The following is a 14,668-nucleotide window of genomic DNA, read 5'->3' on the forward strand; positions in this document are numbered from 1 at the left end:
GGTTGCAGGTATTGAGACAAAAAGTAGATAGACCCATTTCTAGAGTTGAGAAACTTCCTTGTAACTAGTAATAGAGCTAGAACTGAAACCAGGGTCTCTTGACTACATAACAGTTCTCTGAGGCCATGGTCAAGTGACCATAGCAGGGCAATGTCATGAAACACATTAGGGTTCTGAAAGAAATTTTTGTACCAAGAGCTAATTAGAAGGGCTTAGAGTGGAATGCTGAAATTCCCTAAGATAGATACAATGGTTAGAGCTAAAACCAATAAACTTATAAATGTATTCATGAAGAAGTAGCAAACATGGTACCCTACCATCATGGAAATCTAATATGGGGTGGTAGTTTGGGAATGAGAGAAGCACATTGTACATGCCAATTAGAAAAGCCTCTGAGTAATGAAATGGGCCTTGTCATCTGCCTGCTCCACGATTCCATTTAATTGAATAGTTATACCATAAACCTTTAAATATCCAAATATAGTAGAAGATACATATATTGAATATGAGCACATAGATGATGGTCAGCACATACAGTGGGAAATGCATACAATTAAATAGGATACCCTTAATTACTTCATGATACCATTTTAGTATAAAAGCAAAATATCCATCTGAGTTTTTGGGGGAGAGGTGTGTGTGAAGAATTAAGCTGAGCCCTCTGTTTTTATAATTTTTGCCTCTCAAAGAATAAGGTTTTATTTAAGTTTTCATTTAAATTCCAGTTAACATACCGTGTAATATTAGTTTCAGGTGTACAATGTAGTGATTCAACACTTCCATACAACACCCGGTGCTCATTATAGCAAGTGTGCTCATTAATCCCCCCACTCACCTCCCCTCTGGTAACCATCAGTTTATTCTCTATAGTTAAGAGTTTGTTTCTTGGTTTGCCTCCCCCCCCCCGCCCCCCCCGACTTTGTTTCTTAAATTTCACATTTGAGTGAAATCATACGGTATTTGTATCTGACTGATTTATTTCACTTAGCCTAATACTCTAGCTCCATCCATGTCATTGTAAATGGCAAGATTTCATTCTTTTGTATGGCTGAGTTATATTCCGTTGTAGATCTATATGCCACATCTTGTAGAGACGTTACAGGTGCAGTATCTGGTTCCTTCTGAAACTCAATATTTTTAAGACTATGTATTTCGTAGCTGATACTAAAATATCCGGATTGTCATTGATAGTCAACATCTTTGGGGCAATGAGTAGAGAAATTAGCTATGTAGATACTTCATAGTACTTAAGCTTTTTTCTCTGTGGTGTAACTGGGAATGCATGGTTTCCTGTGACATAGAAGTCTTCACAACTGTTCATTTTTCAATCAGCAGTAATCGCGCCGCAGATAAACTTCGTTGGCTACGATACTGCCACTGTGCAAAGCTCACAACTCTTCATTTTCAAGGCGGGGAGAGCCTTTGTGCATACCTTTGAGGTGTATTATTTACTCTGTAATTTGACTTAGAAAAACATCCACTTTTAAACTCACTGAATCAGAGGATAACTCGGTAGTTACAAGTATGGGTATACTTTATTTTCCCTGGGAGATAAGTATTTTTTTTTAAGTTACATGGAAAATATCAGTTCAGCTACAAATTTCCACAGCTCCCATTTTCAAGTGAGCAGTACTGCAGCGTTAACAGACCTGCTTGAAATTGCCAACCATTTGATTGTCCCTGTTTTAACGTACTCTCAACCCCACAAGATGCCCACTTTTGCCAAAAAGGGCTACTGCCAGAGCTGAAGGCACCACCATTGGTAGACCATTGTAAACATTTGTGGCCGTGCAGCTAAAGCAACAGAAAAGGTGCTGGAATGTGTATTGAAGTCCATGCTGACCCTACAGTGTCCGCATTTCCAGAGATGCTTTGGGCTCTGGTTGTGGTTGTACTCCACGTAGCAAAACAGCAGCAACCATGTATATTATTCAGTTATATTGAAACCGCCTTGGCTGCTAGTACTTCCAGCAAATTCTAAGCTTCAGAAGGTCAGGGTCCATGTCTTCCTTAGCTCTCTGGGTTGCTAGCCAACAAAGCAGGGTGTAGATGCTGAACATTTATAAAAAGATGAGACAAGTAGTAACTCCTCAAGCAATTGCTATCTTGGTTTGGGTAGTGGTCCGGGAGATGGTGATTCAGGTTTCAGAAACTTTAAGCTGAGGTATAGTTGACAAAGTGTACAGCAGTGATTCGAGTGATTTGACAACTCTACGTGTTATGCTATGCTCACTACAAACTTAGCTACCATTTGTCACCATACAATGGTCTTACAACACCGTTCACTGTATTCCCTATGCAGTACCCTTCATCCCCATGACTTATTCCATAACTGGCAACTTGTATCTCCCACTCTCTTTCACCCATTTTGCCCATTCCCCACCCCCTCCCCTGTGGCAACCCCCAGTTTGTGCTCTGTATTTATGAGTCTATTAATGCTTTGTTTTGCCTTTTAGATTACATGTATAAGTGAAGTCATATGGTATTTGTCTTTTTTGGTCTGACTTATTTCACTTAGCATTATAGTCTAGGTTCCTCCATGTTGTCACAAATGGCAAGATAATTGTTCTTATGGCTGAGTAATATTCTGTTACGTATATACCGTGTCTTAACCATTCATCTATCAGTGGACACTTAGATTACTTTCATATCTTGGCTAGTGTAAATAATGCTGTTGTAATAAACATAAGGGTGCATATATCTTTTTGAATTAGGGTTTTCTTTGGGTAAATACCCAGTAGTGGAATTACTGGATCATATGGTATTCCTATTTTTATTGTTTGAGGAACCTTTATACTGTTCCACAGTGATTGTAGCCACTTTACATTCCCATCCATGCTGCACAGAGGTTCCTTTTTCTCCACATCCTCACCAACACTTATTTCTTGTCTTTTTGATATCTTATGGTTTTGGTTTGCATTTCCCTGGTCAGTGATGTTGAGCAAATTTTCATGTGTCTGTTGGCAATGTGTACGTCATCTTTGGAAAGATGTCTATTCAGGTCCTCTGCCTTATTTTAATCAGATTGTTTTTAAGTTCTTTATATATTTTTGATACTGATCCCCATTGAATATATCATTTGCAAACGTCTTATTTAGTAGGTTGCCTTTTAATTTTGATGATGGTATCCTTGGTTGTGCAAAAGCTTTTTATTTTGGTGTATTCCTCGTAGTTTAGTTTTGCTTTTTTCCCCTTGCCCGAGGGGACTTACCAAGAAAGATGTTACTGAGGTCATTGTCAAAGAGACTACTGCCTATCTTTGGAAAAAATTTTCATTACATGGGTGGCCTGGGTCCTGAGGGGATTATGTCTCTGAAGGAGTGCAAGACCCTGAGGCATTGGATGTGGAAGAAACCACTACTGCAGAGGAACCTTTATGATGGCTACAAGTAGAGGAGATGAATCTAGTGAATTAGCACCTTAACGAGGAATCACAAACTGAGCCCATGGAGAGGGCCTCATAGAATTGCTTTTTTCAGTCTTGGAGAATTAAAGACCAGGTTGTGACCTGTGACCTCTTCTAGGGTTCCTTATGTGATTTTTGGATGAATCTGTTTCCATGGATTCCAGTAGTGCTAACCATTAAAAATTATAAGCATACTCAGAATTGGAAATATGTAGCCATTGTGGAAAATATTAGGTAAAACTACCAGAAAAATAGGTAAAACTTATATATTTTTATGGAGAATAATGGTTGTGTAAATTATGGATTGTGACACAGAATGAAGTGAATTCCTGCTGAATCATCTATTTTCCAAGCTCTCAGTGTCAGGTTACTTGAGAACTTTGTTAAAATGCAGATTGATTCACTGGTCCAGGGTGGGGCCTGCAATTCTGCGTTTCTGATCAGCTCGAGGGTATGCCGCTGATCTCAGTAGTAGGTTTAAAGGATACTGGTTCTCAAGCTCAGGTTCACATTGGAATCATTAAAAAATGCTGGGGAAATTTAAAAGATACTGATGCCTGCATCTCAACCCTAGAGATTCTGATCTAATTTGTAAGGGATGTGGCCTGGGCGTCTGGATTTGTGAAAAGGCCCATAGGAGATTCCAGCATGCGGCTGAATCAGAGAATTGATGTTCTAGGACTGGTTTCAATTTATGTTTGAGAAGAAATAACTCATTTAGGCATCTAATCCTACACTTTTTAAATAAAACACTTTCAGTATAATTTTATTAGCAGTTATTACATCAAAATTTACAACATCTAAAGGACTGTCTTAGAAGAGCATATGTAATAAGACTTTAACACTAAGAAGATAGAACATATTCTCATTATAGCACAGCACAGTATTAATTAAGTACAATTCTATTAAGAACTAGAAGTAAACTCCGGTGCTGCTTAACATTCTACAATCCAGATAATCCTACATTTTTTTCCTTGCAGGTTGCAGCAATCTACAAGGACTCAAGTATTGGAAATCTTATCAACATAGTAATTGTAAAATTAGTCGTAATTCATAATGAACAGGTAAGAAACAGGCCTGAAGTTAGTAATCTTAATTGTAGTAGGCTTCTAGTAACAATATATATAGATCACAAAATTGTTATTGGAAATGAGATATTCCTAAAATTTACATTTAAAAACTTGATTTGAAAAGGAGTGAGATTAACTTTTTATATTGTGATGGAAACAAAAAGAAAGGAAGTAATAAAAACACCTTAAAAACTTAAGGCTTAAAAACAATGAGGTATTCCTTTTATAATCCTGTCATTGAAGGATTTAAAATACAGTTTTTTAGAAGTTTTTTGATCCTCAGTATTGGATGGTTACATTGAAAAGTTCTCACTAGATCCCCTTTTGACCATGTCTTAAGTATTGCTAAAATATTCCTGAATAAATACGAGGGAGAAATGCCACTTCACTTGCCTCTGAAAATGCTATTTAATAAATTGCAAGGATGCTGACAAACTTGGGGAGAAAAGGGGCTATGGATGTTTTAATGTAATATTGAATTGCTCATTTTTTTGTGTAGGAAGGACCAGTCATCAGTTACAATGCAGCTACCACGTTGCGTAACTTCTGTTTATGGCAACAAACTCAGAATGTTCTTGATGATGCTCACCCTTCTCACCATGACACTGCTGTTCTTATCACTAGGTACAGTTTTAGAAATAACCCTTCCAACTGCAGTTGTTTACCCTTTCTCTCCTGCATGATCACTGATACTTCTTGTTACCTTAATTCTTTATCAATAATACACAGAAGTGTTCTATGAGAACTTGTATTGCAAAAGATACTATTGTATGAAAACATTATTCTTGCAGACCAGAATGCTAGTTGATTCCTTAGGAAATTAGCAATGTTAGGTTGTTGAGTAATGGATTGACCAAAACAAAATAATTTCCTTATTTAGGGACAGAATTATGAAAAATAATTGCAAATAAACATAATTGTGGAACTGAATATAGGTTATGTTCATTCCCCACTTGATATTTTAATTGCTTGGGAAGAAGAGCTTTTGAATTTAATTGGTTGTCTACTTTTTGGACTTCTTGTACTTTAAAAAAAAAAATCTGTGTTTTGATGTTCAATACATGTCTTAATTACTAGACTGCATTTATGAGGGTGTTTCTCAACCTGCTTAAGGAAAACAACTTCTGTTATTACAAAATGATTGTGCATTTTACAAGCACCACTATATATTGTTAATTCATGCCTTTGCTTCAGCAACACTGATGGCTACCAGGATATTTAGATTTTAGGATTGGTTGGTTGACAAAAGGAAATAATTCTTCCACTTAAGGGACAGACTCCGAAATCTCTGCTTTCTAGAACTCTGAAATGAAACACTTAGTCCATATAAAATAGCTGTAAAATTTTAGAACTAAAGCAAAATTGACTTAATTTTATACACCATATTGTATCATCAGTCCATGGTTCTTCCCTGGATTGTAATTAGAGGCCAAGCAACAAAGATTGGAGATAATGAATTATAAAATGTGAGGTAGACAAAGGAGGCTAGAAGAGGGAGACCATGAGAAATGACAAGAGAACTGTCAAATTGAATGCGTAGAGACTAAGTAATGCAGAAGAAAAAAGTAAGCAATTTGGTAATATCTGAGAACATTATCTGTGGTGGAGAATAATAGCTGAAGCTCATAATGATGTTGGAACATCTAGAAAACCATAAACTATATTACACATAGAGCATAAATAAAAGCAGAAATGAAAAATACACTTAGAAAGTTTATCGTTGAATGTGGTTAAAGCTTCAGCTCTTTTCAGCAGTCACTTTTATATAGCATGCATTGCTTATTGGTATATACAAATGGTGTATTATCCTAGGTTCAAATTATTGAGAGCTTAATAAGATATGGATTTGGAAGTGAGTTTGTGGTAATAGTCACATCATAGTTCAAGCTTCTTTATCTTTGTTTTGACTTGTAAAAATATTTTCTGAAATGCTTCAAACTTTTTTGTTTTAAGGGAAGACATTTGTGGAGCTAGAGAGAAATGTGACACATTGGGTAAGTTACTTTGCAAATTAAATATAACTTCTAGAGATGCCTGGGTGGCACAAGTTGGTTAAGCATCTGACTCTTGGTTTCGGCTCAGGTTGTGATCTCAGGGTCGTGAGATAGAGCCTTGCAACCAGCTCCGCGGTCAGCATGGAGTCTGCTCAAAACTTTCTCTGCCCCTCCCCCCAGCTTGTGTGCTCTCTCTCTCTCAAATAAAAAAATCTTTAATAAATATATAATTTACTGAATTGTTTAAAATGTTTATTTTCCTTTTACATCATAATCATTTTGATTGTCTTGATTAATGATTGTCATTATTAGCTTCTGCCTCAATACATTTTAAAGAATAAGAACTGATATTGTGCCAATTACTATATACATATAAAATATATGCAAATTTAAAGCAAAATAATAAAAAATAATAAAATGAATAGCCATAAATCCACCACCAGATTTAAGAGCCAAAACTTAATGCACTCATATGGCCTTTGCTAAGTCCTTATTCTATCCCAAGAGGTAGCCAATACCATGAATTTTATATGTTCCAATTCCTTTCATCCATATTGAAAAATAATCCTGTATATCTATATGTTCATAAAAGAAACTGGTTTTGCTTCTTTTTGAGCATTGTAGTTGTAGTTCATGGATTTTCACTCCTGTATAATAATTCATCCTCAGTTTACATATTTACACGCTATTAGTGGATATTTGGACCAATTCCAGGTTTTCATAATGAACTTCACTTTAAAATCTAGGGTATATTCCTACAATTGAAATTGTTATTAAATTTGCTGATGTTCAACTTTGGTATATCTTAAAGTTGTTGTATCAATTTACATCTTTATCAATAATGTATAAACATTCCTTTTGATTATGTCCTCAACACAATGTACCTTCAGATTTATCATTTTTTTTTTAAGATTTTATTTATTTATTTGAGAGAGAGAGAATGAGGGACAGAGGGAGAAGCAGACTCCCTGCCGAGCAAGGAGCCCGATGTGGGACTCGATCCCGTGACTCCAGGATCATGACCTGAGCCAAAGGCAGTCGCTTAACCAACTGAGCCACCCAGGGGCCCCAGATTTATCATTTTTGCCAATCTAAATGTAATATATTTCATTATAGTAGTAATTTTCAGTTCTATGATTATTGAGTTTGAACATCTTTTCATATCTACTGGCCATTTATATTTCCGTTACTCTGAGGAATGAAAGAAATATGACCTATTTTTCCACTGTGGTGTTTGTCATTTTCTTACTTTTTTTTTTTTTTTTTGAATTAAAAATTTTTTTCCAGGGGTGCCTGGGTGGCTCAGTCTCCTGGGTGTCTGCCTTTGGCTCAGGTCATGATCCCAGGGTCCTGGTATCGAGCCCGCATCGGGCTCCCTGCTCAGCGGGAAGCCTGCTTCTCTCTCCCCCACTCCCCCTGCTTGTGTTCCCTCTCTCACTGTGTCTCTCTCTGTCAAATAAATAAATAAAATCTTTAAAAAAATAAAATAAATTCAATTAGCCACCTTATAGTACATCATTAGTTTCAGATGTAGTGCTCAATAATTTATCAGCTGCATATACACATCCAGTGCTCATCATATCATGTGCCCTCTCCTTAATGCCCATCACCCAATTACCCCATTCCCCACCCAACTCCCCTCCAGTAACCCTCAGTTGGTTTCCTATACTTTTTTTTTTTTTTTTAAAGATTTTATTTATTTATTTGACAGAGACAGAGACAGCGAGAGCAGGAACACAAGCAGGGGGAGTGGGAGAGGGAGAAGCAGGCTTCCTGCTGAGCTGGGAGCCCGATGTGGGACTCGATCCCAGGACCCTGGGATCATGACCTGAGCCGAAGGCAGTCGCTTAACCAACTGAGCCACCCAGGCGCCCTATACTTTTTTTTTTTTAAAGATTTTATTTATTTATTTGAGAGAGAGAATGAGAGAGAGCACATGAGAGGGGGGAGGGTCAGAGGGAGAAGCAGGCTCCCTGCCGAGCAGGGAGCCCGATGCGGGACTCGATCCAGGGACTCCAGGATCATGACCTGAGTCGAAGGCAGTCACTTAACGAACTGAGCCACCCAGGCGCCCGGGTGGTTTCCTATACTTAAGAATCTCCCATGGTTTTTCTCCCTCTCTGATGGCTTCCCATTAGTTAGGCTTTGTTTTAAAGTCTATTTTGTCTCATAAGTATTGCTACCCTAGCTTTTTTTCCCCCCACTTCCAATTGCATGAAATATGTTTTTACATCTCTTCACTTTCAGTCTGTGTGTCTTTAGGTCTGAAGTGTCTTTTGTAGGCAGCAAATAGATAGGTCTTATTTGTTATCCAATCAGTCACCTGATGCCTTTGGAGCACTTAATCTCTTTACATTTAAGGTAATTATCGATAGGTATGTACTTATTGCCATTTTGTTAACTTCTTTTAGTTGTTTTGTAGTTCTCTGTTCCTTTCTTGCTCTCTTCACTTGTGATTTGATGACTTTCAATGTTATGCTTGGATTCCTTTCTCTTTTTTGTATGTATATCTATTATAGGTTTTTGGTTTGTGGTTACTATGAGTTTTGTATATAACACCCTACATATATAGCAGTATTTTAAGTTTGTTTCTTAAATTCAAGGACATTCTAAACTCACTACATTTTACTCCCACATACTTCATGTTTATGTATTTGATGTCATTTTTTTAATCTTTCATTTTGTGTATCCCTTAACTAAAGATAAAGTTGATTTTACTACTTTTGTCTTTTAATCCTCAGTGCAGCTTTATAAGTGATTGCTCTACTACTTTGTAAGGCCAGTTTAGTGGTGATGAACTTTTTTTTTCTGGGAAACTTTCTTTCTCCTTCAATTCTAAATGATAACCTTGTTTGGTATAGGGTATTCTTGGTTTTAGGTTTTTTTTTTTTTTTTTTTTTTCCCTTTCAGCACTTTGACTATATCATGCTATTCCTTTCTGGACTGCAAAGTTTTTGCTGAAAAGTCAGCTGTTAATTTAATGGATGTCCCCTTGTATGTTAAGTAGTTTTTCTTTTGCTGTTCTTAAGATTTTTTAACTTTACACATTTTAATTATTATGTGTTTGGGTGTAGACTTCTTTGGGCTCATCTTGTTTGAGGCTATATGCTTCATGGACCTGGATGTGTTTCCTTCCTCAGGTTAGGGAAGTTTTCTGCTATTTCTTCAAATAAGTTTTCTGCCTTTTCTCTTTCTAGGACCCCAAAATGCATATGTTAGTACACTTGATGTTGTCTTAGAGGCCCCTTAACCTATCCTCAGCTTTTAAGTTCTGTTTTCTTTTGCTGTTCAGCTTGGATGATTTTCACTACTGTGTCTTCCAGATTGCTGATTAATTCTTCATCCTCTAATATGTTGATTCCCTTTACTGTATTTTTCATTTCAGTTATTCTTCAGTTTTGACAGGTGCCTTTGTATATTTTTTATCTGTTGAAGTTCTGAGTTCACCTGCTCTGAAGTCTGGTGACCATTACTTTGAACTCTTTATCCGGTAGGTTGCTTATCTCCATTTCATTTGGTTCTTTTTCTGAGGTTTTGTCTTGTTCTCTTGCTTAGAAAATATTTCTGTCTCTTCATTTTGTCTGACTTTCTGTGTTTGTGTATTAGGTAGGTCAGCTGCATCTGCTGGTGTTAAAGGTATTGTCCTTTTGTAGAAGGCATCCTGTGCGTCCCAGAAGTATAGTCCCTCTGGTCACTAGAACTAGGTGCTCTGGTGGTGTCCTTTGTGTGAAGTGCATGCACTCTACTGTTTAGACTACAACTGCTGTGGGTGCACCAGTGGGTGAGGCTGGCCTGTAGTCTGATGGTTATAATGCCTGGCTCTCCGTGCCATGGGCACACTAGTGGGTGGGCTGGCCCCTGATATGGCTGACTGATAGGACTGGTTGCTGTTGTGTGCTGGTTAGTATGGTTAGAACCCAGTGTGATTGGTTCCAATCACACTGTGATTGGTTCCAATCACACTGTGATTGGTTCCAATCACACTGTGATTGGTTCCAATCACACTGTGATTGGATTGTAGTTGTGCTGTTGGACAGGGCTAGCATCCTACACTAGGCGAAGGACAGCTAGGAAATATTGCCTCCCAAAGCTTGTGTTCCTGGAGAAAGTTCCTACAGATTCCTGCCCCTTTGGCACATGCCCTAAAGTTAGTAAACAAAATCTCCTTCATGTATGGCCCAGGTGCTTTTCAAACTGCTTCCTCTGTGTTGGGTCTTAGAGTGAGTGAGATTGTGTGTGGGTCCTTTCAGAGCAGAGTCTCCATTTTCTATTACCCTCTAGCTCTCCTGGAGTCCTGCTGATTTTCACAGCCAGACAAGGAGGCTCATCTTCCTGGTGCCTATCTTCCAGGTGGGAGGGAGTGCCTGATGTGGTGCTTGAAACCCTAACTCCTCCGGAAGGAACCCTGTACCTGTGATATTCCTCCTGCTTGTGGGTTGCCTTCCTAGGAATTTGGTTCCCAGTAAGCCTGTTATCAGTGCCCCTTCTACTCTTCTCAATGTGGCTTTTTCTTAATATCTTTAGCTTTGGAATTGCTGTTCCAATAGTCTTCAGTTTGTTCTTAGGGAGTTCCTCTGTATGTAGCTGCAGCCTTGATGTGTCTGTGGGAGGAAATGAGCTCAGGTTCCTCCTACTCCTTCAGTTCCCCCTTGCCCAGGCATATGCTTTCTTTTCTTAAATGGTTTTATTTTTGCAGACATTGATACGAGTATTTACTTAAAATAATAAATTCCTTTTATAGATTTTCTAATGTTATACCAATCTCGATGAGGAATTTTTTTTTAACTGTTAGATTCCATTCCATGGATGTATTTTCAGGAATGAAGTGACCTTTTATCATACTTGTCTAATTTTGATACCAGGTTTTATTCACCTTTTAGAACTGGTCAGGGTATACTATTTTTTTAATTCTCTGGAAGATTTTATAGAATATTTTAATGATCTATATCTTGAAGCTTAGGTGATCCCACCTAGTGAACCATCTGTTTCATGGGGTTTTGTTTTGTTTTATGGGAAAAATTTTTAACTAATTTCTCCAGTGGTAATCCGACTATATTTTTTATCTTCTTGAATGTATTTAAAAAGCACTACTTACTAGATATTTCACTGTCATTAGTAAAATTTATTAGCTTAAATTTTCATAACATTTTTCCTTTATTTTTTACTGAAATATAACTGACAATGTTACATTAGTTTCAGGTGTATAACATACTGATTTGACAATTCTATACATTACTCAATGCTCATCACAATAAGTGTAGTCACTGTCACCTTAAGATATTATTACAATATTATTGACTGTATTCCCTATGCTGTGTACTTACCATCTCTGTGACTTATTTTATAACCGAGAGTTTGTACCTCTCGATCCCCCTTCATCTGTTTCACCCATCCCCTCATCTACCTCCCTTCTGGCAACTTCCAGTTTGTTCTCTGTACTGAAGAGTATTTTGTTTTTCAGATTCCACATATTAGTGAAATCCTATCATATTTCTCTTTCTCTGACTTACTTTACTTAGCATAATACACTCTAGGTTTATCCATATTGTTGCAAATGGCAAGATTTTATTTTTTATGGCCGAGTAATATTCCATTGTATATATACACCACAGCTTCTTTATCCATTCACCTTTCAACAGATACGAGTTGCTTCCATATCTTGGCTATTTTGTAAATAATGCTGCAGTAAACATAAGGGTATGTATATCTTTTTGGATTAGTGTTTTTGTTTTCTTTGGGTAAATACCCAGTAATGGAAATCACTAGGTCATGCAGTATTTCTATTAATTTTGGAGTACCCTCCATATTGTTTTCCACAGTGGTTGTACCAGTTTACCTTTCCACTAACAGTGCATGAGTGTTCCCTTTTCTTCACATTCTTGCTAACTCCTATTATTTCTTGTATTTTTGATACCAGTCATTTTGACTGAGGTGTGCGGTGATACTTCATTATGGTTTTGATTTGCATTTCTCTGACAGTTAGTGATGTTGAGCATATTTTCATATGTCTGTTGGCCATCTGTACATCTTCTTTGGAAAAATGTCTATTCAGGTCCTCTGCCCATTTTTTAATTGGATTGTTTTTTGAGTTAAGTTCTTTATATATTTTTGATATTAATTCCTGTTGGATATATCATTTGCAAATATTCAGTAGGTTGCCTTTTCATTTTGCTAATGGAGTCCTTTGCTGTGCAAAAGCTTTTTATTTTGGTGTAATCCCAATAGTTACTTTTGCTTTTGTTTCCCATGCCTCAGGAGACATGTCCATAAACATGTTGCTAAGGCTGATATCTAAGAGATTATTGCCTGTGTTTTCATTTAGGAGTTTTATGGTTTCAAATCTCACATTTAGGTCCTTAATCCATTTTGAACTTATTTTTGTGTATGATGTAAGGACGTGGTCAGTTTCATTCTTTTGCATGTAGCTTTCCAGTTTTTTTTTTTTTAAAGATTTTATTTATTTATTCATGAGAGACCGAGAGAGAGAGAGAGTGAGAAGCAGGCTACCAAGGAGCAGGGAGCCCAATGTGGGACTTGATCCCTGAGCCGAAGGCAGACGCTTAACCATCTGAGCCACCCAGGCACCCTAGCTTTCCAGTTTTCGTAGCACCATTAGGGAAGAGACTATCTTTTCCCCATTTCATATTCTTGCCTCCTCATAGATTGCCCATAAGAGTGTGGGTTTATTTCTGGGCTCTATCCTATTCTGTTGATCTGTGTGTGTGTGTGTGTGTGTGTGTGTGTGTGTGTGTGTATACGCGCCAGTGCCATACTCTTGATTACTGTAGTTTTGTAATATAGTTTGAAATCTGGGATTATGAAACCTCCAGCTTTGTTCTTCCTACCCTGAAAGCATTTTTTTTAAGGGAGAGAGAGCGGGGGAGGGACAGAGGGAGAGAGAAAATCTTAGGCAGGCTCCATGCCCAGAGCAGAGCCCAATATGAGGCTTGATTTCACAACCCTGAAACCATGACCTGAGCCAAAATCAAAGTTGGGCTCTTAACCAACTGAGCCACCTAGATGCCCCATATCTCTGGTCTTTTTGATGACAGTTATTCTAACCGGTGTGGAGTGTGGTTTTGATTTGCATTTCCTTGATGATTAGTGATATTGAGCATTTTTTCATATATTTGTTGACAATTTGTATGTCTTTTGAGATTTGATCCTTAATAATATTGACATGTCTGTTAATAATATGTAATGCTTATGAATAATTTAACTTTTTGAAGTTGGACACTTAACTGACTGAGGCACTCAGGCACCCCTGAAATCATTCATTAGGGTAATGATAATAATAGCTGACCTATCTGGAGTGCTTACTGTGTATCTTACACTATTGTAAGGTTTTATGTGATTTAACTCATTTAATCTTCACAGCAAACCTATGAAGTAAGAACAACTTTCAGTTTCATAGATAAGAATAAATAATTTGCCTAAGGCTGCACAACTCGTATTAACACAAGTATTAGTATTTTATTTTCTCTTCTAAAATAGGTGGAAAAATTACTAGGTATCTTGCTATATGTTATCTTCTGTAGATATCATTGTCCCACTCTCTGAGCCCTTTTTGCAAAGTATGTTGAAAATGATTTTCATTCTTTAAAATGGCTAGATTGGGTGATTGTGCAGTTTCTTGAACTTCCAAACACAGGGAACCTGTATCAGATTTCGGCCCATCCTACTTTATTCTGTCTCTGACTGACCACTTTTATAGAACCCAATATCAGCTTGAATGAATTTAGGCACAAACCATCAATTAGCTGCCTGGTGCCATGTTATATATTCACTTTGATTTGTTGTTGTTCTTGTCTGTTTATGGGCATATTTGAGTTGGGTCTTTAATCATATACAATACATACTTCCATAGATCTGTTATGTGATTAAAACATTTAGCTTGGAATATAGTCCCTTAAAGCATGAAACATAAAATTTGGGTGATAATAGAGTCAATATTTTGTTTGAAATATCTACATAGTCCTGAAAATGAATAGATGGAAATTGAGCCATTTTTAACAGATTGAAAATACTAAAGGTGACACAGGAATAGCAAGATATTCAATAAAAATGTGTTTAGTTTTAACTTCTACTAAAGGAGAAATATAAAATTGACTAAAATTGAGTAAAAAAGTGCACATACAAGTAGAAAGTCATACTTTAGGAAAACAATAATTCTTTCATTCTTGGGATAGCACACTGTT

General features: G+C 37.0%; 1 protein-coding gene and 1 pseudogene across 1 annotated transcript in view; one reads left to right on the forward strand and one right to left on the reverse strand.

Moving 5' to 3' along the window:
• ADAMTS20 (ADAM metallopeptidase with thrombospondin type 1 motif 20) overlaps positions 1-14,668 on the forward strand; it is a 168,136-nt gene that overhangs the window by 38,846 nt on the left and 114,622 nt on the right. Inside the window, exons 5-7 of the mRNA XM_021704883.1 lie at positions 4,387-4,470; positions 4,976-5,100; positions 6,430-6,470. Of these exons, the coding sequence (XP_021560558.1) occupies positions 4,387-4,470; positions 4,976-5,100; positions 6,430-6,470 (250 nt within the window). The remainder of the gene's footprint in view (positions 1-4,386; positions 4,471-4,975; positions 5,101-6,429; positions 6,471-14,668) is intronic.
• LOC123324918 lies at positions 1,196-1,389 on the reverse strand (annotated as a pseudogene).

The sequence above is a fragment of the Neomonachus schauinslandi genome, chromosome 5 (genome assembly GCF_002201575.2).
Source record: "Neomonachus schauinslandi chromosome 5, ASM220157v2, whole genome shotgun sequence".
Taxonomy (NCBI): Eukaryota; Metazoa; Chordata; class Mammalia; order Carnivora; family Phocidae; genus Neomonachus; species Neomonachus schauinslandi.